Genomic DNA, 26,484 nt, shown 5'->3' on the forward strand with positions numbered 1-26,484 from the left:
TGAAAGATACTGGTCAAACCTAACGGTTTTGGAGACATATGCAAAAAACTACTGCACAACCCCTATGTTCTATTTTTAGTAAAGACGGCAATGTTTTTAACCAATTAAAAATCCAAGCAGTCATATTGTTAAGGATACCCTAAAAAACAAAAATACCAACTTTCATTGAATTCTGTACAGTAGTTTCTCAGAAGAAGATTTTTGAAAGTAATAACATCAAAAACAGCAAAAAATGCCCAAAAAGGGCAATAACTCCAAGAAAGGTCAACAGACTCACCAAAATTTGACCACAGATAGAACTCATCATGCTGAATACTTTTACCCTGTAGTTTAGCTAACCCTAACGATTTTGGAGATATATGCAAAAATCTGCTGTCTGACCCCAATGTTCAATTTTTATTAACGATGGCCATGTTTTTTTACTGATCAAAAATCCAATCACTCATTTTGTGCAGGATACTCTAAGGAAAAGTCATTATAAGTTTCATGCAAATCTATTCAGTAGTTTCAGAGGAGAAGATATTTGAAGAAATTGTTAATGATGACGACAACAAACGCCAAGTGATGGCAATAGCTCACATGGCCTATGGCCAGGTGAGCTAAAAATGAGGAGGGTTTCAGTGGTTTGTTCAATACACTAGGGAGTATGGAGTTGGCATTTTAAAATACTTTTACTAATTTTGTGTAAGTAAAACTATTTTTCAAATAAAAACAAAACTGTGATATTTTTATTCTTCAATTAACAAGTGCACATACAGACATACGCACATGCATTACATTACAAGTAGTGTTAAGATGCATAAAGTGTCTTTCAAATTACATTCAAAATAGATTTATGTGTTTTCTTCGATAGATAATTGCTGCCTGGTGATAGTCTTATAACATAAAAAAATACAATGTATTTTGTATTTAGTACTGTGTCCAAACCACAAGTCATAAAATGAAAATTTTGTTTTTCAAAAGATTTTGCCATGATGAAAATACATCATTACAGGGAAAAGTTTTTTTCAAGCATGTGTTGCTGACCAAAGGGACTTCCAAATGGAAACAAACCGGTCCCTAAAATTTGAATGATCAAATTTTATTACATGTAAATATGTGCATTGACATTATCTGAATACAACTTTTATAATTCACCATATTATGTCTCACAACTGGGTATACATCAACTAATTGTAACCCTAGTAGATGAGTTATCTCCCTTAGACCTTAAAATTTGAAATTTTCTCTGCTGCCACAGTTCTTGAAGAAATAAGATAAAGTAAACAAGATTCTTGAATGGTAATGTTTATTTCAAAACCTATTATATAGTCTATGGTGTGAACTCAGTAGTAAGTCCTTTTCATCAGCTACAGATTTAAGAATCAGGGGGTAATGAATAGAAAGTGTTTTTAACAAATGACATAAACTAGTGATTTACACAAGACAACTCCAGCTTTGCTGGGTTTTATACATGATATTGGTTTCTAAAAAATATATAACAAAGAAATAATGTGAACACATAATGGATACATGAAAAATCAACCAAGAAACACAGACACCTTGGAATAATAAGCCAATTACAACCAGTAGTAGCATTAAATGACTATTTACAAATACCAAGAGAATTAAAAAATATTGTGATTACTCATTGAAATAAGTTTCAAATCTTGATAGGTTTATTTGCCCATCACACATCTTTGTTCCTCTGGTACCCATACAGCATCTATATATATATATATATATTGACATCATACATCTTTGTTCCTCTGGTACCCATACAGCATCTATATATATATAGACATTCTCTTTGTGACCACTTACATTTACAATTACATATAATACTTAATAACCAAACAAAATATCTCTCTAACAAATAACAACTAGCACCCTGTATGATACTAACACCACAACTGTCATCAAGTCACATCATATCCATAAAATACCAACACCACAACTCCCATCAAGTCACATCATATCCATAAATTGTCATGTAAAAATGTGAAATGTTCAAGAGGTATAAAATTACAGAGTTGATAATATCAGCTGACAGATTTCAATTCTACCTCAAACACAAGGGTACTGCCAGCAGGAATTGATCCCTGTCGGGTGTTTCCATACCTACAATGTAAGACATGCATACTAGACTTAAATGGTAGAAACCTTTGAATTTATACTTGACAAGTATTGTCAGCACATAGTAGGTCTATATGTATTTGTGTTTTTCCCTTAAAAAAACTTGATTATTTAAAAAAATAAATGATAAGTAACATCCACAATAAATGTCTTACAGTATTTACTTTCCCTGTTCATCAAATTTTTGTTTACCTACATATACACAATAGGTGTTTGAAGTATCTACTGTGACAATCTTTACCATTAACAAGGTGAATAACAGATTTCTATGTGTATTTCAATAATGTATTAACAGCCCACTATAACTTATTATACTTACGCCTGCTGTGAAGGGATCGTGAGTTTTCTTTTACCACCAACTTTCATTCCTGTGGAAAGAACATTTTAATGGTCTCTATATAAATGAACATATCAAACAAATATCTTGTACAGATATCAGTGTTTATTGTATTAATAAATCACATACAAATTCTGCTATTAAATAGATATTAAAATTTCATGTTTGCTTATTCTATCCCATGCCACAAATCATAATATTGAATTCTTCCCATGAAAATATTAATGTCTTTTTTAGCTGAATTTATTATTGTTGAGTCTTCTCGAACTAAGGCCACACCCATTTGATTACTTGTTCTTTGGATTTCTTACCTCAAGAAAATTGTGGAGCAAGTAATTTATTGCTTTGGGAAATTATAGAGGCAAAGCTTGAGAAGTTAAGGTGTGCAAAAATAGATTCTATTTTAAAACACATGAATTCATTAAATATACTATATGTTGTGTTAAAAAAAAACAAGATTCAAAACAATGATAAGTATAAAAACAACTGCCACATGTTGTATATATTCTCATGCTATCCATTGAATTTGTGCATTTGTTTGTGATTGCATTTCTGTCACTACCTATGTCCCTTGTATCTGGGACACAACAATTGTTATTGAAATGGATGAATATTTCTATAGTTTTTAGAAATCTGTTGGTATATAAATGTACTTTGGTTTCCTGATATATATTCTTTTTGTATGTGGTCAAATGACACATCAGGCTTAGAACTTGAATATCTTGGTTGGTACAACACTAAGTTCTATCAGCTTATGTTATAAACAATGTGCATCACTAAGTGGGACCTTCACTTGTCAATAAATTAAGTACTTTGGACAGGTTGAGATCAAGTCCTGAAATTGGGAGTAACCTCCTCTTTTGCATTCCAGTTACCTTCCCACATTTAAAGGGAGACTACAATGTTTGAGCTTCCCGTATGGGAGATATAAATTCTACATTATATAGCTGCCACTGAAAATAAAATCCCACCAAAAGACTGTTTGAAGATGAAATGCACATACATTCCCTTGAATGTGCATCCTTCCAAACTTTTCCAAACAATGACATTTCCATACTCTATAATGTTATAGAGGATAAAGAACCACATGCATTTTTGTATAGGAGAGAAATATACTATCCCAGGTTGAGGGTTAACCTAAATATTTCAATCCCAACCTGTTGGATGGTCAATATAGACATATTGTAAGGGTTTGAAACATGTACTTCTAAAGGAATCAGCTGTGTTTAGTTCTTAAAAAGTGTAGTGATTGGTCAAAACATCCATGTAGGCATTGTCGTTTACATTTTCAGTTATGCTCTTACAGTGAAAACATTTCTGATACAATTTAAATCAATGTACTGCCAGGAAAAGTCTACGGATGTTTATTAGAACTTCAATTAGTAACCTTTAATCTTAACAACAAAGATCAGCATTACATTTATATTTTGTAATATTATATCAAAAAACATCCTCAAACATTTTATACTCACCATTGAAAAAAACATTTGGACAATCCTTATTTAAATACATAACCAAGGGGAACTAACTTACCACTAACACCACTATCCCAGCCTTTAATTACCTCCCCTTTTCCTAGTCGGAATCGGAAAGGTTTTCCTGATGTACACGAGTCAAACTGTTGTCCTGTTTTCTGTAGTTTACCAGTATAATATACATGAACCTACAAAATGGATCACTTGAAATTAGTCATCACAAGCTAAACCTTGTCACTTTCTTTTAAGTAAATTGAAAATTCCAGTAGTTGTTAAGGAGAATTAAAACAATGAAAATTTCCTGCTTGTTTAAGTCTCACTTGCTTAGCAGGACTATTAAAATACCAGCACACAAAAGGCATGTTATTCCACATAAACGTATCATTCTGACTACAGAGTTAATCAGATGTTACTCTACCTTCTTTATGCAAAGCCTCTTGAGGAGTGCAGTAACTACCAATTTAAAATCATTGATATTTAAAAACAACCTCCTCATTCAAGATTAGCATACTATCATTAGACCAGTAAAGTAGAAAACTATGTTAATACAATTAAAGCAATCAAATGGGATTTTTTAACACTGAGAGTGAACACACGTGAGCCTATGCCCATCTCTGAAACCCCAGTATTCCAACTTCAAATATGTTCAAAATAATGTCAAAAAACAAAAACATACCATTTTTCCCGACTGTGCTACTGGTCCATGGCCTACTTTAGTGTCTTCACTAACCACTCCTCCTGCCAGGACTTGCTTTTTAGGTTGCTGTTGAGGCTTTGGTGTATTTGATGAGTCTGTCTGTAATACATAATCAATAATCTTAATACCACAACATACCTTCTGGTCCAATTGTATCTTTGGTACTTTGTAGAAATATGTGTCTAGATAATATTTTAGTTAAACTAACGTAACTTGAATGCTGAGGGTTTCATTCAAATATGATAAAGTCATTTGGAGTTTGACGGAGCTAGTCTTACCCAATCAAAAAAAAATAAAATAAAATAAACTAGCTGACAAAGTGTCTAAGGAGTTTGCGTAAGCAAACATTACTTCATGAAAATTAATTTCTGAGCAACACTTTTCAGAAAGCAGAAAGGTAAATTTGCAAAGTTCTTGTACTGTTGTTCTACATATTTGCTTATTTGAAAAACTTAAGGAATGAGACAGGCTAAGTTAAAATCAACTGAATTATCAAATGCAGGAAATGCTTTTAATAGCATTTGCATGACCTGAACCAGAATTTTGCTAACAATTATTTTGAAAAAAACTGTCTTCCAACCCCTATGTTCCATTTTTAGTATAGGCAGCCATATCTGTTCACGGATTAATAAACCACAACAGTCATTTTGAGCACAATACACTAAAGAGCTAATATGCTTATTTTCATTAAATGATATCAAATGGTTTTAGAGAAAATTTTCCAAATTGTACATGTGGAAAAACCCACAAAAACTGTAACTCCTACATCAGTCAATGAATGATTTAGAAAATTTTGGCAAAGGTCTTTGAGTTATATGCAAAGAACTGCCTTCTGATCCCTACGTTCTATTTTTGGTAACTACGGCCATGTTTTTCCATGAATCAAAGATCCCAACGGTAATTTTGTGTGAGATACCCTAAGGAACAAATATGCAAACTTTCATTAAATTCTGTGCAATGGTTTCAGGAAGAAGGATTTCAAAGTTATACGTGCGAAAAATGCCTAAAAAAACTGTTTCAGGGGCCGTAACTCCCACATCAGTTGACAAATCATTTTTTAAATTTCGGTATACGTCTGCTTCATGCTTAAGGCATTGGTTTTTGAGTTATTTGCAAAAAACTGCCTTCAGACCCCTATGTACTATTTTTAGTAACTGCCACTGTTTCAGAGGCCGTAACTGCTACATCAGTACACAAATTGTTTTCAAAATATCAGCATAGGTCCGTCTCTAATGCTGAACAATATTACCCTGAAAAATTTTGCTAAAGGCAATGGTTTTTGTTTTTAGTAATATGCAAAAAAATGCCTTCAAACCCCTATCCTTTATTTTAAGAACTGCGGCCATGTTTTTTCACGAATCAAAAATCCAAACATTTTGTGTGGGAAACCCTCAGGAACAAATATGCAAACTTTCATTAAATTCTGCACTATATTTTTTTAAAAGATTTTTCGAAGTAGCACATGTGAAAAATGCAAAAAAAAAAAAAAAAAAAAAAAAAACTGTTTCAGGAGCCGTAACTCCTACATCAGGTGACAAATCGTTTTAAAAATTTGGGCATGGGTCCATCTAATGATGCTGAACAATATTACCATATGCCAGAAAGGCAACGGTTTTTTGAGTTATTTGCAAAAACTGCCTTCAAACCCCTTTGTCATATTTTTTAGTAACAGTGGCTGTTTTTTTCACGGATCAAAAATCACAACGGCCATTTTGTGCAGAACACCCTCAGATACAATCATGCCAAGTTTACAACCTGTCGGTCTAGTAGTTTCAGAGGAGAAGAGTTTTGAAAATTAGTCCATGATCATGACGATGTACACCAAGTTATGGCATAACCTCACTTGGTCTTTGGCTAGTGAGCTCATAATTATACAGGCGAGAAATCTAGTACTTCACAAAATTTGTTGAAGAGCCATACATACTTAGTAAAGTTCAGTGCAACTGTTCTCACAAATATGAAGTGAAGTATGTTACACAAATGTACTTATTATTTCAATTTATTATTTTTAGTCCAAATTCAAGATCAAAATAAATAAATCAGTTACAGTGGCCAGTTAGACTCTAAAAAATATGTCAAGTTATGGACGACAATTACTTTACATCCAAACCCCAAAAATAGTTTTTGTCTACACATTACTTGTTCATTTCCTTCTTTGTTCTTGTTCTTCTTTTTTTTCTTTTTCTTCTTTCCTTCTCCTTGGCTATCCTCTGTTTGTTTAGGCTAAAATTGTATTTAATATTTTAGTTTGGTTTCTGGAAGCTCTGAACAATTAAAAACATTTGGAATATGTTTAAAAGCAGACTAATCATCTGAGAGGCACTAAAAGATTTTCACCATTACAACTTATACAAACAAGAGGCTCTCAGGAGCCTGAATTGCTAATCTGGTTAAATTTTTGCCTTTCAAGGCAATAACTCTTACAAGAAGTTGTCCAACAATTTTGACTCCATGAAGACTCTGGTAGGACTTATCATGAGGATCATTTCATCAATTGACTGAAAACGGCAAAAAACGTAATTTTTGGCATTTTAAAGGCAATAACTCTTATATGGAGTCATCTGACAACTTTGATCCCAGGAGACTTTTGTAGGCCTTATAATAAGAATCATTTCAGCAATTTGAAAGTTTCATTCTATTTATCATAGTTTTCAAGATATAGGCTGAAAACTAAAAAAAAAGAGAAGTCATTTTTCACCTCTCAAGGGTAATAACTCTTACATGGAGGCGTCTGACAATTTTGATCCCCAGAGACTTTTGTAGGCCTTATAATAAGGATATTTCAGCAATTCAAAGAATTTGGCTAAACCTAACAGTTTTGGAGATATATGCAAAAATCTACTGTTTGACCCCTATCTTCTATTTTTAGTAACTGTGGCCATGTTTTTTAACTGATCAAAAATCCAAATGGTCATTTTGTTAAGGATACCCTCAAAAACAAAAATACCAACTTTCATTGAATTCTGTACAGTAGTTTTTAAGAAGATTTTTGAAAGTAAGAACATCTAAACAGCAAAAAAAAAGTCCAAAAAGGGCAATAACTCCAACAAGGGTCAACAGATTTTCACCAAAAATTGACCAAAGATAGATCTCATCATGCTGAATACTTTCACTTATCAGAATGTGGCTAAACTTAACGGTTTTGGAGATATATGCAAAAATCGGCTCTCTGACCTTTATGTTCTATTTTTAGTAATGATGGCCATGTTTTTTTTACCGATCAAAAATCCAAATGGTCATTTTGTGCAGGATACTTTGAGGAACAATCATTATAAATATCATGTTAATCTATTCAGTAGTTTCAGAGGAATAAAATGTTTGAAGAAATTGTTAATGACGTTGACAGACATGACAGACAGTGATGGAAAAATCAGCAGTCAAATATGATCAACAAATGCTGAGTCCAATATGCATAAAAAATGCCACACTTCAGAAATCCACAGGTTAACCTTGTATATTGACAGTAATTATCATATACCTTTTTTGTCTTTTTTTTTTGCAGGTATTATCTTTAAACAATCCTAATTTCGGGGATTTGATACATCGCATCTACCCAAAAGAACTTGAGATAAAGGATACTACAGACACTGTGAAGTCAGCCTCATATCTTGACCTACACTTAGAAATCGATGGTAAAGGAAAACTATTGACCAAACTTTATGACAAACGTGATGGCTTTTCATTCAGAATTGTTAAATTTCCTTTCATCTGTAGCAACATCCCTTCGGCTCCTGCGTATGGAGTGTTCATATCACAACTCATACGTTAAGAACAAATAGGCTTCTGGAACAGGGTTATGTTGCTACAAGATTGAAGTCATCACTACATAAGTTTTATGGTCGTCATCATGAACTCATGGATTGTTATGGTGTATCCATCAGCACCATGAAAACTGATGTATTCAACGGGTCATATTTTTCTTTTCCTCGTTTGTCTACCCCGGACTTGACTTTTATGAGCAACTCAGCGGGTGTTTCTAGAAAAGCAGAGGACGCTTACCCTACCGGTGCACCTAGTCCATGCTCCCAGTTTTTAGTGAAGTCTGAGTTGCTCATTTACTTTTGTTACTTTGTATGTATGATTTTAGTTACTTTATGTTCTTTGTTGTGAATGTCTGTTTTCCATGTCTGGTCTTTGTCCCTGGATTACATTCTTTTGATTACTGCTATAACCTTGGTTCCCTTGATTACTCTTGCCCAAATATAACCCTGCTTATCTGGGCTTTATCATTTGCAAAGTGCTTCATCAATGAACATTGTGGTTGGCAAGGTTATTGTTATCAACAATTTTAGTGCAGTAAAAGTTATCTTTCTTGTTACAAACAAGAGGCTCCTAGAAGCCTGAATTACTCACCTGGTTAAATTTTGCTTTTCAAGGGTAATAAATTAAACAAGAAGTTGTCCAACAATTTTGACTCAAGAAAACTTCGATAGGATTTATCATAAGAATCATTTCAGCAAATGAAAGTCTAAATCCATCATAGTTTTCAAGACATTGGCTAAAAACTGTAAAAAAAAATTTCAATTTCAATTGCCTATCAAGGGCAATAACTCTTATAAGAAAGCATCTGAAAACTTTTATGCCTGAAGACTTTTGTAGTCCTCAGAATAAGGATTGTTTCAACTATTGAAAAAAATTGGCTAAGCTTAAGAATTTTAGAGATATATGCAAAAAACTACTGCTTGACACCTATGTTCTATTTTCAGTAACAATGGCCATGTTTTCTGACAGATCAAAAAACCCCCACTTCTGTTCTATGAAGGATACCCCAAGGATCACTCATACCGAGTTTTGTTTCAATTGGTAAAATAGTGTCAGAGGAGAAGATTTTTGAAAGAAATAACATTAAAAATAGCAAAAAAATTTGAAAAAGGACAATAACTCCAACATGGATTAATAGATTAAAATGAAAATTTGACAGCAAATAGATCTCATCATGCTGAACACTTTCACCCTCTCTCGAAATTCAGCTAAACCTAATGGTTTTGGAGATACATTTGTAAATGCGAAAAACTAATGTCTGACCCCTGTTCTATTTTTAGTAACAGTGGCCATGTTTTTCGACGGATCAAAAATCCCTATATCAGATCTATGCATGATACCCCAAGGAACATTCAAACAAGTTTGGTTCCAATTGGTCAAGTAGTGTCAGAGGAGAAGATTTTTGAAAGAAAAAACATTAAAAATAGCAAAATAAACGTCGAATAAGGGCAATAACTCCAACACGGCTAATCAGATTAAAATGAAAATTTGACCAAAGATAGATCTCATCATGCTGAACACTTTTATTTCTGTCAGAATTGGGTTAAACCTAACAGTTTTGTAGATATAAGTGAAAAACTAATGTCTGACCCCTATGTTCTATTTTTAGTAATGGCGGCCATGCTTTTCAATGGATCAAATATCCCCACGTCAGTTCTATGCATGATACCCCAGGGAACATTCATACCAAGTTTGGTTCCAACTGGTCAAGTAGTTTCAGAGGAGAAGAGTTTAGAAAAATTATTAACAACGATGACAGACAAGGACGGATGCCAAGTGATGGCAATAGCTCACATGGCCTTCGGCCAGGTGAGCTAACAAGGGATCATATACATGTAACATTTCAATGGTGTTAATGATGACTTGTTCCCTCAGATAATAATGTCTTTTTATCCTTGAAAATAACTTTTTATGAGTTGTTAAACAGCCTGCTTGTTTTACTAAAGTGCTGTGGACCTACAAAAGCACAATGCTTACAGTCTGCTGTTCTTCCTTGACCTTTGGTGATTCTTGCTTCATTTTAGGTGTTTCTGCTTTCTTCTTATTGTTGCCTGATTTTTGTTTTTTCTTCAGTTTTGTCATTACACTATCCTCTTCCTCCTCATCTACATGAAAACATTACAATATGATATGATGAAAATAAATCTGTATAAGTTAAAAAAGTTGCCAATGATCTTATTGGTAAACAAGAGGTTCCCAGGAACCTAAATCACTAACCTGGTAAAAGTGTCTTTCAAGGCCAACAAATTTGACAAGGAGTAGTCCAACAATTTTGACTGAAGAAGACTTCGGTAGAACTTAGGTAGAGGATCATTTCAGCAATTGAAAGTTTCTTTCTATTTATTGTAGTTTTCAAGATATTGGCTGAAAACTGTAAAAAAGATACAACATTTTTCACCTTTCAAGGCAATAACTCTTACAAGGAGTCACCTGACAATGTTGACCCCTGAAGACTTATGAAGGCCTTATAATAATGGTCAATGGTCATTTTAGCAACTGAAAGAGTTTGGTTAAACTTAATGGTTTTGGAGATACATTTGTAAATACCAAAAACTAATGTCTGACCCCTATGTTCTATTTTTAGTAATGGTGGCCATGTTTTTTGAGAGATCAAAAATCCTAATACCAGTTCTATGCAGGATACCCCAAGGAAAATTCATACCAAGTTTGATTCCAATTGGTCAATTAGTGTCTGACCCCTATGTTCTATTTTTAATAATGCCGCCCATGTTTTTCATTGGATCAGAAATCCCTAAATCAATTCTATGCAGGATACCTCAAGATCCATTCATACCAAGTTTGGTTCCAATTGGACAAGTAGTGTCAGAAGATAAGATTTTTGAAAGAAGTAGCATTAAAAATGGCAAAAAATGCTGAAAAAGGGCAGTAACTCCAACAAGGCTTAAAAGACTAGGATGAAAATTTGACCACAGACAGATCTCATCATGCTGAACACTTAAACCTCATGTCAAAATTTGGCTAAACCTAACGGTTTTGGAGATAAGCGAAAAACTACTGTCTTACCCCTAAGTTCTGTTTTTGGTAACAGTGGCCTTTTTTTTTGACGGATCAAAAATCCCCACATCAGTTCTATGCAGGATACCCCAAGGAATATTCATACCAAGTTTGATTCCAATTGGTCAAGTAGTTTCAGAGGAGAAGAGTTTTGAAAAAATTGTTAATGACGATGATGGACGTTAAGTGATGGCAATAGCTCACACGGCCTTCGGCCAGGTGAGCTAAAAAATAGTACTGCAAAGCATAGCCAACTGTCCCACCAAGGAGTACATCACATGCTCAACTTGAAAGCCAAATATAGACCATCTAATGGGACATTAAATGATACCCCACCATGTTGTTTTAGTTAAGACTCCATAAAAGCCAATAAGAACCAACTTTCACAATTCTTTAATATTCAAATAAAATTAATAAAAATAAATTTGAGGTAAAAACAACTCAAAATGGCTATCAGTTGAATAAATAATTCGATCAAAATGAAATTTAAACATGATCTGTATTTTATCTCAAATAAAAAAAAAACATACAAATTCACAATGAAAGGTAAGTAAATATTTCCTATAACAGTCATTAATTACTTGACTAAGTAATAACTTAAATAACTAACCTTCATCTGAATCTTCCATACTTTCATCACCAAAGAACTAAAACAAAGGAAAGCCATTCAAATAAAACAGCTTGGCATTCACATGTTGTGAAAAGAAAACTTTTGACCTTCCAATTCAATACACATGCAAACTCGGCCAATTTTCATTTTTTTTTATTAAAAGGCAGACAGAATCTTTTAAAAAAATTCCTTGGCAAAAAGACAGCAGGACAAGGCCATTAACATAACTTAACTTGCAATGACAGACATGTGTTTGCAATCTTGGAGCAGTGTATACCCAAGACATTTTATTGCATAACAGAGAGTCCTGATACACATTTAAAATTGCCGACAAAGTATATGTTCTAATAATTTCTTGTCAATAACTGTCCTGCCATCAATTCCAGTATATTAGAAATAGTCATTTTTGCTATAAAAGACTGGAATTGATGGCAGGACAGTTATTGACAAGTGTGTGTGTGTGTGTGTGTGTGTGTGTGTGTGTGTGTGTGTGTGTGTGTGTGTATGTACACTTATCAGGTGCACATCTCCAATATATATACAAACACAGTGCAAAGTTTGAATAATATGGATGCAATACTTTTTGAGTTACAGACTACATAAAATTAGGTACTGTCCACAGCATAAAGTGACAAAAATGGTTAAGTTCAACATGCTAAAAATGTAAGAAATCTTTTCAATAATGTTTCTTCATTCTAGGAGGTTCACAACTTCAATAAGTATAAAAACATACTGAAAACTTTGAATAATTTTGTTATCATCTTTTTTAGTTAAAGATTACACAATGTAGGTACTGTCCACAGCAGGAAGTGTCAAAAAATGGCTATGTTCAACATACTAAAACACCGGAAAAAATTCATAAAATTTCTCCATAACAGGAGGTGTATATCTCCAATACCTATATCAACTGTGAGCAAAGTTTGAATAATAGATTACAGAAAGTTGGTAACCAGTAGTCTGATGAATGAAGTACACCAGAGCCTACTAGACCTGCTTTCACTGATAGTGACACAAGTAAAAATTCAAAGAACCTTAATAAACATGCCCATGCTCACATGACAGACAGACAGACAGACAGGTAAAACACTCATTGCATGGGCTGTAACTATGACATCTAGTGCTGAAGTTGATCATTGTGAATCATACATTGTTACTTATAGAATGTGTCTTACTTCTGCAAAATCATCATCATCATCTTCATCATCTTCTCCTGCCTCCATCTTTATCTTTTTCTTTTTTATAGCTTCCTTCTTTTTTTGCTTTTTCCTTTTTTTCCCAGCTTAAATTAAAAAGAACACTAATATTCTTTCTACCAGTTTTAGTAATTATAAGAACATAAATGATAAGCATAATAAAAGAAGAAAGATTTACATAAAAATATTCTATTACATTTTTATTGGAAGTAAAATTCTTTAAAATAGAGTAAGATGAGTGTGATTAAGAAAATATAATCTTGTATTTCTAGAAATGCCTGACTAGAAAATAAATGTTTAGTATTCAAATGGAATGAACATCAACTCAATTTCATGGGGTCAAGGTCATAGTTATTTTATGGTGAAAGATCTAAAATATGAACAGGCATTATACTCTAGTTACATCATACTGTCCTAGCAGATACTTCAACTATCATAACATGTTCTCAAAACTAAACAATGTCTGATAGAATTGTAAAAAGAAGGAAGAATGACTGATAATTATGAAATGGCCACTATTGTGTTAACACAGTATTTATCAGATATTGAGTGCAGGAATTTTCTTACTTTCTAATGAAGACCCAGAGACTGACTTTGTCTTTATGTCAGTATGGTAGGATTGTTTCTAATGAAGACCCAGAGATTGCCTTTGTCTTTTTGTCAGTATGGTGGGATTGTTTCTAATGAAGACCCAAAGGTTGCCTTTGACAATTCTTTCTGTCAGTATGGTAGGATTGTTTCTAATGAAGACCCACAGATTGCCTTTGTCTTTTTGTCAGTCTGGTAGGATTGTTTCTAACAAAGACCGACAGATTGCCTTTGTCTTTTTGTCAGTATGATAGGATTGTTTCTAATGAAGACCCAGAGATAGCTTTAGACAATTCTTTCTGTCAGTACGGTAGGATTGTTTCTAATGAAGACCCAGAGATTGCCATTGTCTTTTTGTCAGTATGATAGGATTGTTTCTAATGAAGACCCAGAGATTGCCTTTGTCTTTTTGTCAGTATGGTAGGATTGTTTCTAATGAAGACCCGGAGATTGCCTTTGACAATTCTTTCTGTCAGTACGGTAGGATTGTTTCTAATGAAGACCCAGAGATTGCCTTTGTCTTTTTGTCAGTATGGTAGAATTGTTTCTAATGAAGACCCAGAGATTGCCTTTGACAATTCTTTCTGTCAGTACGGTAGGATTGTCTCTAATGAAGACCCAGAGATTGCCTTTGTCTTTTTGTCAGTATGGTAGAATTGTTTCTAATGAAGACCCAGAGATTGCCTTTGACAATTCTTTCTGTCAGTACGGTAGGATTGTCTCTAATGAAGACCCAGAGATTGCCTTTGTCTTTTGGCAGTATGATAGGATTGTTTCTAATGAAGACCCAGAGAATGCCTTTGACAATTCTTTCTGTCAGTACGGTAGGATTGTCTCTAATGAAGACCCAGAGATTGCCATTGTCTTTTTGTCAGTATGGTAGAATTGTTTCTAATGAAGACCCCGAGATTGCCTTTAACAATTCTTTCTGTCAGTATGGTAGGATTGTCTCTAATGAAGACCCAGAGATTGCCTTTGTCTTTTTGTCAGTATGGTAGAATTGTTTCTAATGAAGACCCGGAGATTGCCTTTGACAATTCTTTCTGTCAGTACAATAGGATTGTCTCTAATGAAGACCCAGAGATTGCCTTTGTCTTTTTGTCAGTATGGTAGAATTGTTTCTAATGAAGACCCAGAGATTGCCTTTGACAATTCTTTCTGTCAGTACGGTAGGATTGTTTCTAATGAAGACCCAGAGATTGCCTTTGTCTTTTTGTCAGTATGATAGGATTGTTTCTAATGAAGACCCCGAGAATGCCTTTGACAATTCTTTCTGTCAGTACGGTAGGATTGTCTCTAATGAAGACCCAGAGATTGCCTTTGTCTTTTTGTCAGTATGGTAGAATTGTTTCTAATGAAGACCCAGAGATTGCCTTTGACAATTCTTTCTGTCAGTACGGTAGGATTGTCTCTAATGAAGACCCAGAGATTGCCTTTGTCTTTTTGTCAGTATGATAGGATTGTTTCTAATGAAGACCCAGAGATTGCCTTTGTCTTTTTGTCAGTATGGTAGGATTGTTTCTAATGAAGACCCAGAGATTGCCTTTGACAATTCTTTCTGTCAGTATGGTAGGATTGTCTCTAATGAAGACCCAGAGATTGCCTTTGTCTTTTTGTCAGTATGATAGGATTGTTTCTAATGAAGACCCAGAGAATGCCTTTGACAATTCTTTCTGTCAGTACGGTAGGATTGTCTCTAATGAAGACCCAGAGATTGCCATTGTCTTTTTGTCAGTATGGTAGAATTGTTTCTAATGAAGACCCAGAGATTGCCTTTGACAATTCTTTCTGTCAGTACGGTAGGATTGTCTCTAATGAAGACCCAGAGATTGCCTTTGTCTTTTTGTCAGTATGGTAGAATTGTTTCTAATGAAGACCCAGAGATTGCCTTTGACAATTCTTTCTGTCAGTACGGTAGGATTGTCTCTAATGAAGACCCAGAGATTGCCTTTGTCTTTTTGTCAGTATGGTAGAATTGTTTCTAATGAAGACCCAGAGATTGCCTTTGACAATTCTTTCTGTCAGTACGGTAGGATTGTTTCTAATGAAGACCCAGAGATTGCCTTTGTCTTTTTGTCAGTATGATAGGATTGTTTCTAATGAAGACCCCGAGAATGCCTTTGACAATTCTTTCTGTCAGTACGGTAGGATTGTTTCTAATGAAGACCCAGAGATTGCCTTTGTCTTTTTGTCAGTATGATAGGATTGTTTCTAATGAAGACCCAGAGATTGCCTTTGTCTTTTTGTCAGTATGGTAGGATTGTTTCTAATGAAGACCCAGAGATTGCCTTTGTCTTTTTGTCAGTATGGAAGGATTGTTATTCCTTTGACATATTACCTGTATCCACTTTCTTCTCTATAAACAAAACATAATTTTGCATTTCATGACCACAGACATTCAATTTCAGCAATAAGTATATTTTATAAATCAATATTACATTCAAAGAATTTATTGAAAACATTAATCTATTAATTATTTTACTTGATTTGAAAGTGATTATTATTTCAACACTCATATTATTATTCACCTGACACCATTTGTCCTTCATCATCATCATCATCATCATCATCCTCACTATCATCTTCATCACCTATCAGAGCTGGCACTGGAATCAAAACATAATTATACGATTGGTCCAAAGTGGTCTATACTAAAGGGTTATAAAATAGTATTTTTCATATTGGCCAGGTACTGTAAACGTATTAACTTTTGTGGTTAATAATTTTTCACGGATTCTGTCAAGTGAACATTATTTGTGGGTATCAATTTTCGCAGTTCCAAAAAATTATTACCATTATGTAGTGCAAAAAAAATCAATTTCATGTGTACTTTTTTTTGCGGTTTTCTGTCTACCATGAAAATAACGCAAATTAGTTCGTTTACAGTACTATGTCCAAAGTATCATATTGGGACGTGGAAGTTTGTATGTGGCTCAGATGCTGCCTCAGCCTAATATTGCTTCTCTGTGGTGCTACATCAGCCTAATACAGCTTGTCTGAGGTGCTGCCTCAGTCCAAAACAGCTCGTCTGAGGTGCTGCCTCAGCCCTATACAGCTTGTCTGTGATGCTACTTCAGCCCAATACAACTCATTTGTGATGCTACATCAGCCCAATGCAGCTTGTCTGAACTGCTGCTTCAGCTCAATACAGCTGATCTGAGGTGCTGCCTCAGCCCAATACAGCTTGTCAGAGGTGTTGCCTCAGCTTACTGCATTCAAGAATACTAGGTCTTGTGGTCTTTCAAACACTATTTAGCTTTGAAACATAAGTAGATCAGGGGAGCTTTTGAAAAAAAATTGTCAGATTGTCAGTATTTTTTTAATAGGCAAGTCCATGTCAAAGCTTGTTCAACTTTTTAATGATTAACTGTTGAAAATGGTTCCTCTAGTGCAAATAGAAACACTATAATGTCATTGTATATGTAATCTGCTTAATATGGTTGATCTCTGAACAATCTGTAAATAGTTCACTTCCTTAAACCAATGAGAAATGCAAACTTTGGAAATAAAAAGCTATACATGTACATGAAAGGCTTTTATATGTAGTGAAAATAAAACACATTTCAATTTTATAATAACATATTTCAAAAAAAATATCTATATTCAGCTGGTACTTTGGTGCATTTAATATCTGCAACTGACTTTTCTGCAATTTCTAAATTTTTCAACAAAATCTTTCTTGTCCACTATCTTATCAGTCAATATATATTTCCTTATCACTGATTTACTGCTTATTTAAGCTTTTGAGATGTTTAGCTATGGAACAACACGCCATAAATTGAAGTTTTCATATTTAACCAATTTAAAACATATTAAAATTGCCCAAGATGTTATAGAAAACCATTCAACTAACCTTCATCTTCATCTGAATCATCCTCATCATCTGAGGATGGCTCCATTAAGGATGGATCAAAATCATCAGGGTATTGGTCATCTTCTACCAAGAACCCTGTCAGATGTACCACGCCTGTAAAAATCAAGTACAGAAATATGTAGACTGGTTGATGGCTTCAGATAGAATGAATCACTCAGCTGGGTACATAAAATTTTTGTGTGATGACTTGTTTCCTTTATCTTCAGTTTTATGTAAAATCTTTTTTATATGGTTTGATACATTTTGTATGTAGATCATCTCTATTTCAAGTGTTCACATTTAAGCCATTTCTTTAGATTTTGGCATATCTGAATCAGCCCACTGCTGATGCTTCTGTATTTTTTGCTGATATTTATGGTAAACAAAGCACAAGTTCTTTAATGAAATTTTTTTTTATATAATTCAGCAATATGATATGCAAAAAAAAATTTTGAATCGAAAGATGTAAGCCAGAATTTGCCTAGTATGGCATTTTAATTGATATCTGAGTTTATAAAATTATGCATACACTTGACTAGAATCTTATATTAATCTAAAGTAAGGAAACAATTGCTTGTTTAAATTGCATTAAATGCATTCAAAAAGTTACTTTTTTGATGTTTTAAGGCATATTTTATTCAACTAAAGTATAAAAAACCTTGAATATATAGCTTCTAAATACCATGTACCCAGTTGTGATAGTACTTTTGTTCCAACAGTTAAAATACATTGAAAATATCAATGAATGAATACTTTCACAGATTAAACAGACAAAGGTTATGAAAACTTATTATCCCTTGATAATATAAATGATTTCAGTATCTGTTTGACATTACTTTAATCCATTGAATTACCTTTATTATTACTTAGGAAGAATGTGACTTCTTCTCCTTCAGTGAAGTTTAGATCTAGAGGCTGTTGGTGAAGTTTTCCTTGTTGTAAGGTACACAACATAAACTCTGCTTTCTCATGCTGAATCATCAATGACACAATAGTATCAGCCCCCTTCTCTGAGAAAAATTAACATCCAATTAATACTCAATTGTATTACTTCCTTTCTACATCGAAGTTTTCAATTTTAAAACAAGAAGAGAGATATTTTAATTATGAAAATACTAGTAGTCTACATATGTCAGAGCTAATTTTCATTTTAGTGGTCTAAACAAACATGCACTTTGTACTGGTTTTGACCACAGAATTACTATTTTTAAAAAAGGATTTTTTAATCACACAGAAATAATATGTCATGTGCCTCTTGAACAAACAAGACCTGTTTTCGTCACAAGATGCAAATACAACTCTATAATTTCAAAGAAAAAAAATACTTGTACAATACAAGTCTTTTTTCTTAAAGATAATGATGCCTTATGTCAAGTTCAGGGGTAGGGAGGCTACATTTCTTGATTTATACCCAATATCATTATTCTCTACTAACTTTGAAGTTTTACACTTCAAAAAGGATCTGTATACTTCATCAGTTACCTTTTGCAGGCTCTAATGCTGCCATGGAGAGATGGAAAGATCTCTCCACTGTCTGCGTGTATCGCTTTCCTCCATCGAGAGTTACACCTTAAATGTAAAAAAATACCTGTGAATCATCTTACCTTAATATAACTTATCTTATTATAAAAAAAGGAATGTTTTCTTGCTCAGACCACTTTATGAAGAAATCTACAAAATATATTTATTGCCAAATAGTTTATGTAATAACTTTTTCTTTTACAACTTTTGATCAAAAAGATCATATATAATTGTCATATTTAGAACACTCCATCAAAAAATTAATTCATTTTCAAATCAAAACACAACTTGAACACAGACACTTATTTACTGGAGTTTTAATAAATATATATCTTACCGTTTCAATATGAAATTTGTTACTACTATTACCAGTTCAAAAACAACCAAGGAAATGAGGTTAATCACAATTTCTGATTTATTATGAATTTTTATTCTGTTCATTTATTATGATGTTAAGATTAAACAGTGTGAGTTGGGCAATATTTGACCTCTTGAAATTTGGCATCTGTCAGGGCAGATATTCTTGGTGTATTTCTACAATTTCTGCCATGGCAGATGCCAAATTCCAAACATCATCATATGAAGTCACCAGTTGTTACTGATTTATTAATTTTGGCTTTTGTGTGTATAACACAATCCTATCAGTACACTGGAACTCTTATGGCCATTATGGAAGTAGAAGGTTGGGCTACATTTAACCCACTGTTCTATTTTGAAATGCCTGAACATATAGTGGATATTTTCAATGTTAGTCTTTATGAACGGTGAAACTCAGGGTGCTCAACTAATATATGCAATGCTTCCATATTAGACAAGTAGAAGTGACATATAATACCGAGAGATAAATTGTAGGGGTGTCCTTAAATTAATAAGCTGTTATCACAGATTACTCATGTATAGTTTATTGATTGAATACTGTGAAAGTACTTTTATTCGTGGATAACAACTTTTGTGGATTAGGAGGGATGAAACACAAATTTGTGGGTTCCTGAATTTGTGGTTTTGAGATTTTCAGAAAATTATGTATACACATGAATGGAAATCCCCTTTTCGTTCAGAACCAAATTTGTGGTTTGGCCTATCCACGAAAACCATGAAATTTGGTACCCCACGAACAATAGTACTTTCACAGTATATGATACTGTGATGAAGTGGTGTTTTTTCAGTCAATAGACCATGACTGCAGGGGTCTATGCATGATATAGATACAAAACTGTGATACAGTGGTACTTATAGAACTGCATACCAAATATGATTCAATTAGCATGTTGTTTATATTAAACTGGTTTAATCAGGAAACTTAGCTTGAAAATCTTAACATGGACATACACAAGCAAAGAGTAATACCTAAGTCTCGCATGAAAGACATATAAACTGTGAAGTAGTGATGCTAATGCAACTACATACCAAATATGATTACCTGGCATAAGTGGTTCATATCAAACTGACCAAATCAGAAAAATTATGGTAACATGAAAATCTTGTGAAATTTAAAATTTCTAAGTCAACAGACTGTGACAGTGGGGGCATATATGCATGATACAGATACAGCATTGTAGTACAGTAATGCTAATGCAACTGCATACATGTACATGTACCTAATACGATTGACCTACCATATTAAAGTGGTTCATATTTATACATAATACATGCATTATTAAACTGACCTAACCAGAAAACTTAGGTGACATGAAATAGATTGAGATCACTAGAATTCTGACTTACTTAACAATGTCACACCTCGTTGATCACATAACAATAGATACCTTTCATGTGCTGTCAAATGACCAATAGCTTCAATTACTTTTTTCCACTACAGCTGTATTGACACTTGAAAATGTGTAAATTATAATAAAACTTTTTTTTCATGCTCAAAAAAGAAAAAATATGGAAATTTTCTCTCACCATAAAGATTTACTTGATAAAACATTTTCTGTGATGGCAAACACTTCCTTCCAAGACTTGTTATTAACTAAATAATGTATTGATGGTAAATCATTTCATAGAAATACTACTTTATGCAATACAACTAATATTCTATGTGAAAAAGAGGACAATAATAAAAGTTGTGAGGCAGAGATATCAAGTGAAAATGTACCTAAAATTATATTAAACACATGAGATAACTTAATGGTAATCATACAATGATGACATATTCAGGTATCTCATTGACTTGAATTGTAGTTCTTTCTGGGTCATCCCTTAAGACAAAGACCACAGGCATTAAGAATCTAACACAACTGAGAGTGCAAGACAGGGAAATTTCAGACACCAAAGGGTAAGACTTCAAGTTCTCTAACAAGGCCCATGCCCAGTGGTGGATTCAAAATGAAATTTGAGGGTGGTCCCAAGTAAAGTTCAAGGTTAATGCCAATTTGCTTGGTTTGTTTCACCCTGAATCCATATGAAAGTCAAGTTCAAACTATTGGTGTGCTTAGTGTAAATATGCTAAATGAGAGTCATCGAGCTCTATGACCATGTAGATGCAAACTTTCACTATTTTTTCACAACTTCTGCATTATGTAACAAAATAATATATGTCATTGTTAGTATTATCACACTGAAAATGGAGTACCCCTTTTCTAATAAATTTTTGTTTTTTTTTTTAATTTTATAATTCAAGATATGTTTTGTGATTATCTGTCACTCTGTCTGTTTTTATAATGACATCGTCTGATCAGAATTGAAAACATCGACTGCAAAAGCAGCAATTTTAATGAGGATTATATTTGAGTCCAGCATCTCTTTCTTACCAATTGCAAGAACACTGAGATGTTCTCTTGGGCCCCATACCTAGGAACAACAAAAATTTAATTCCTGGACAGATTGAAATTATTTTCTAGAAGCAAGGATTTTATAGTAAGTAGAAGTTGGAATTTCTGTTCATCACTGAGTTGCTGTTTACATGAAAAATAACCAACACCATGTCTAGCAGGAATCGAAAACTATTGGCTGTGAAGATGGTTTTATACTTTTTTTCTAAAATTGATGCTTGACAAGATAAGCGTTCTATTAAGTTCGAAAATTGTGAATTCTTCTCAGCTAAATATACTATTATTCAGGTAATTGTATTAGTTTTGGGTCTGGTCAACTGCTTTATTTCAAGGCTACTCTGAAGTCATTTTGCATATTATTTAAGACATTAAAAGGAATCCTCGAAAATTTTATAAGACCTCTACAAATAAACAAATTACATGCATGTCAATTTTCTTTTTTCCTATTTAGTGAATACTTGACGCTAGTACATGTGACAAAATCAATTACATAATCATATTTACAGGTGACAAAATGTTCTGTGTGATAAATGCCAACTTCCAGTGAAATCAAAAACATAATTCATTGTTGAAATTGTATGTTTAAAGTTTTATATTATTTTCCTTTTTTGTTATATTTTCATAATTTAGAAGTATTTCTCTTTTTCCTCCTATACAAATTCTGTTATTCATGAAGAGCAGGTTGGTTTTAGTACATTGCACTGAAGGTAAAAAAAAGACAAGACATTTGATCAATAGAAAACAACAAATAGAAATAAGAAAAAAACTTGCTAGGAATCATTTTGGCATTCTTTTACATGTACCCTGTGAAGCACCCACACATCATTCCGTTCAGACTTGGGATGTCAATGACATTATTGAAGAACAATTGACTTCTTGAATGTGTAGACAACAGTTGATAGTGGGAGCAAGCCCCTGTGTTTAGACACTAGTAAAAACACGCAGACTGTAATATATAAGGGTAAACAATTTTTTATGTCTGATATTGGAAAATGGTCATTGGTCATTTGCAAAATTTGCTGGTCAATGACTGGCATTCTCGACCTAAATCATGGATTTTATTTTTATCGGTATGGTCTAAAATGTGTAACCTGTACCCGTACCAACTTTTCCCATTACCCAAATACTATTTTGCCAATTTCTTCATTATTACTTCCTTTTTCCAGCTGGATGTTGGTACAAATCTATAAAATGACATGATGGTTAGGCTAGAGTTAATGATTTTTAAAATGTTTGTCGAAAAATTTTTATTTATTAATCAGATTTTATTTGATTTTCTGTTTTCAAAAGGTATAAAATGTGTAACCCAAAATTCCTGTAACCCCCCCCCCCCCAAAAAAAAGTCTGATATTTCTGTTATCTGTGCTACTTTAATGTATATTTGACATTAGAACATTATAATATTACCTAAATTTTCATTGATGATAAATTAAAATCGCATCAGACTCTGTTTATGAGACTTTGTTTTTCATTCTAGATAAGATCATATCCATTCTTTGCTGGTATGGGGATTGACGCTAGGTATGGTACAGAATTCAAACTCAATCACTTCTTTTTGAAAACAATATCAAATTTTTCAAAACTTTATCCAAAGTCTTCATGATCTTAGAAAAACGTAAAAATTGGACAGGACAGTGAGAAATAGTCAATAAATAGTTGGGTATGGTAAATTGCAGTTACACATTTTAGACCTTTTCACTTCAGAAAACCGATCAAGTAAGAAATTAGTTCTATAACATAAAACCACGCATTTTATATTCATCTTTCATGTTTTCATCAAATATTTTCATATTTTGTTTATAGTCAAAATGTGATTTTGATTATAAGCAGAAAATGAAAATATCTGATGAAAACATGAAAGATAAAATAAAATGCGTAATTTTTGTCAATGAAGCCACGACAGTGGCTGAAATTGACCTAGGCATCACATGAAAATCTTGCTAAATATCATAATTTGCGGTAGCACTCACATGCATCCGTGATCAATACCATTGTGAATGGAAAAGAGTGAAACGTGAAATGAAAAGGAGTAAAAATAACCATGCAAGGGAAATTTTGCATTTTCCATTTTATTTAGAAATCCGTGTAATATTTTTGCACTATTTAATGACTTGTTCGGACTGTTGATCATGTGGTGAAAAATTGTTACAGTCACCGGCCACCTCATGCGTATGAATATCTCATGTGACCTTAGAAGAAAAGTTTCTGAAGCTGACGAAAAACGGGAAATAGTTCGATTAAATAAGGTGGGATACTGCACGAAAGCACTCCCTAATGTAGACACAATTCTTTCATGACAGATACTAATTGCGAACAAGTTTTGATTATCTTGAGGGAATGAACAGATTTTTTTTTCTAAATCTGGAGCCGAGCCCCCGCTAGTACCCTCGCATTATCAGTTGAGCATCATGACAAATCTAAATATATTTACTTGCCTGACAATTTTTAGATGTAGACTTAAAATAGCTGAAAATAGTATTTGAGAGACAAAGTTTTATATATTTTAATATTGAAGGGACAGTCAACTCGTTAGTACAGTGCTTTTGGGTCACCCCGCACGCATCTCAACAGACGAGCATCATGTCAAATCCTCTGTATTAATCCTGTTTAATTTTTTTATGTATCATTGATGTACAATATTTGTAAAATGTTCTTTGTACTCTGTTAGTTTATGATAAATAGGTATGAATGTATCATGAGCTCATAGTCCTGATAATTTACCCTTTTTTGCTGTGTAATGTAAGATAATATTCATGTTACAAACTCAAGAAGGTTTGAACATTTTGAATCAGTTTATAATTATGCAACAACAGCTAAAGTATAGGCATTGCATGCTATACATAAATTGTATGTACCAACAAATACTTGTAACATGTATTCTTTTTCCGACGCAGAATGAAATGTAGAAAATTATAGGTAAAAAAAAAATGTGTTACTTGTAAACAGTACAAAAACTTAGTTTCAACTGATGGTTTGTCATCTTAATACATACACACATATTTACAATTAACACATGTTGAAAACTGTGTAATGTACTTGTTTTTGTCTAAGTTTAGAATAGATAGTAAAAATGTTATTTACCAAAAGTTTTCAGCTTCTGTTAATTTAGAATATTTTGACAGCATTGCATTTAATAGGTATGGGACTTGCTAATTATCTGATTTGGCCATTAAACAAATACATGAGGTCCATTAGTACAGAAAGATACAAGATGTTTGAATGACATGAAAATGCAGATTGTTTCTATCACAGTCTTGAGAAGCCTTTTTGCATCTCTCACGACTGCTCCATTTCATGACTCTGTTACAGTGTAAGTAACTCTATTTAGTAGAGGTGAAAGCACCTTGGTTTCGGGTGAACTACTGTGTTGGTGCTTTGGTATGATTGCATGGTCATAATTCATTTTGAAAGTAATCAGACACCACAGGATTCAACAATGGTTTAACTAAAGAGTCTTTGTCCATGTATAACTAAGAGAGAAGTTGGAAGCTGTATAAATATTTGCCTCAATTCTATGATAAGTAAAAGCAAAAGCTATGTAGTGAAATGATTTAAAAAAGCGAAAAAAAAAAAAAAAAAAAAAACAACAACATGGAAGAGTAAATTTACATGTATATTTTTAAATCTGTGTGTGTGAAAAGTAAGAAAAAGGTTGTGAGTCATTTTCCCCCATTCAGCATTCGTCTTGTCAACTCAAAAAGCCATGGCTGCTCAGCATGACAGCAAATAAACGGAATGGTAAAAATACTACTTTCCCGACCCTAGCTTAATATTATATTACAACCTTTTTTATGATTATGAAATGTGATTTTGCATTAAGAAACAGAGCGAAATATGAAGGCTACATTGACTCAGTAATTCAGTACTATGATATCTTATAGAACTAGTAAGAAATCAGTGTAAGAAATATCAGAAAAAATATACATTTCATATTCTTGATGAGAAATGAATTGAAACGGACTTTTCCACATCTCATGCAATTTTCAGTTCTTAGCATACCATAAGAATGAATATTTTAGCAAAATATTATTTGGGCACGGGGAAAAGTTGGTACTGGTACGGGTTACACATTTTTACCTTCTGAGGGCTTCTCTGTAGATTTAGTGCAATGATCAATGTAAAAAAGTTACAAAACACTACGTAATCTTTGAAGAAAGCATGCTTCAACTATCAAAAAATGTTCAGAGAAGCATATTAAAAGCTACATGCAGTCCTAAAATTTACCCCAAAACATATTTTTAACTTCTTTGATGTGCATTTAAATCCTTTCTTGAGACACACGTGTTTTCGTTACTGTCGTAAACTGGTCTATATATATAAATAGAAAGAAACTGTCGTAAACTACGGAGCGCATGAATACTAAAATTGAACTTTGTGGACCTACGCTTCCATCATTTGCCAACAAACGATTACCTACATTGTGCATTAAAACTAAGCCAATTTAAAGACTGTCGCTCCTGTTTTCACAACAAATGCACTATTTCTTCAAAAATTCAAAATGCACGCGGCTAGGGTGAACAAGCCGAGTTAAGAGAAGACACTGG

General features: G+C 33.2%; 1 protein-coding gene across 1 annotated transcript; it reads right to left on the reverse strand.

Annotated features, from left to right (window-relative positions):
- Positions 1 to 706: 706 nt before the first annotated feature.
- On the reverse strand, positions 707 to 26,266 carry LOC148622911 (46 kDa FK506-binding nuclear protein-like). Its single transcript, XM_088573247.1, has 13 exons — positions 26,165 to 26,266; positions 19,128 to 19,214; positions 18,500 to 18,655; positions 17,646 to 17,759; positions 16,321 to 16,398; positions 13,184 to 13,290; positions 12,012 to 12,048; positions 10,364 to 10,491; positions 6,764 to 6,847; positions 4,604 to 4,723; positions 3,986 to 4,115; positions 2,435 to 2,483; positions 707 to 2,100 (listed from the first exon to the last, which is right to left on the reverse strand). Exons 1-13 carry the CDS (start codon positions 26,196 to 26,198, stop codon positions 2,022 to 2,024), a joined length of 1,203 nt encoding a protein of 400 aa, XP_088429373.1. The 5' UTR covers positions 26,199 to 26,266; the 3' UTR covers positions 707 to 2,021.
- Between the last annotated feature and the right edge of the window lie 218 nt (positions 26,267 to 26,484).

This window comes from Perna viridis, chromosome 3, assembly GCF_037379345.1.
Source record: "Perna viridis isolate PV_CMFRI_1.1 ecotype Kerala chromosome 3, ASM3737934v1, whole genome shotgun sequence".
In the NCBI taxonomy this organism is placed as follows: Eukaryota; Metazoa; Mollusca; class Bivalvia; order Mytilida; family Mytilidae; genus Perna; species Perna viridis.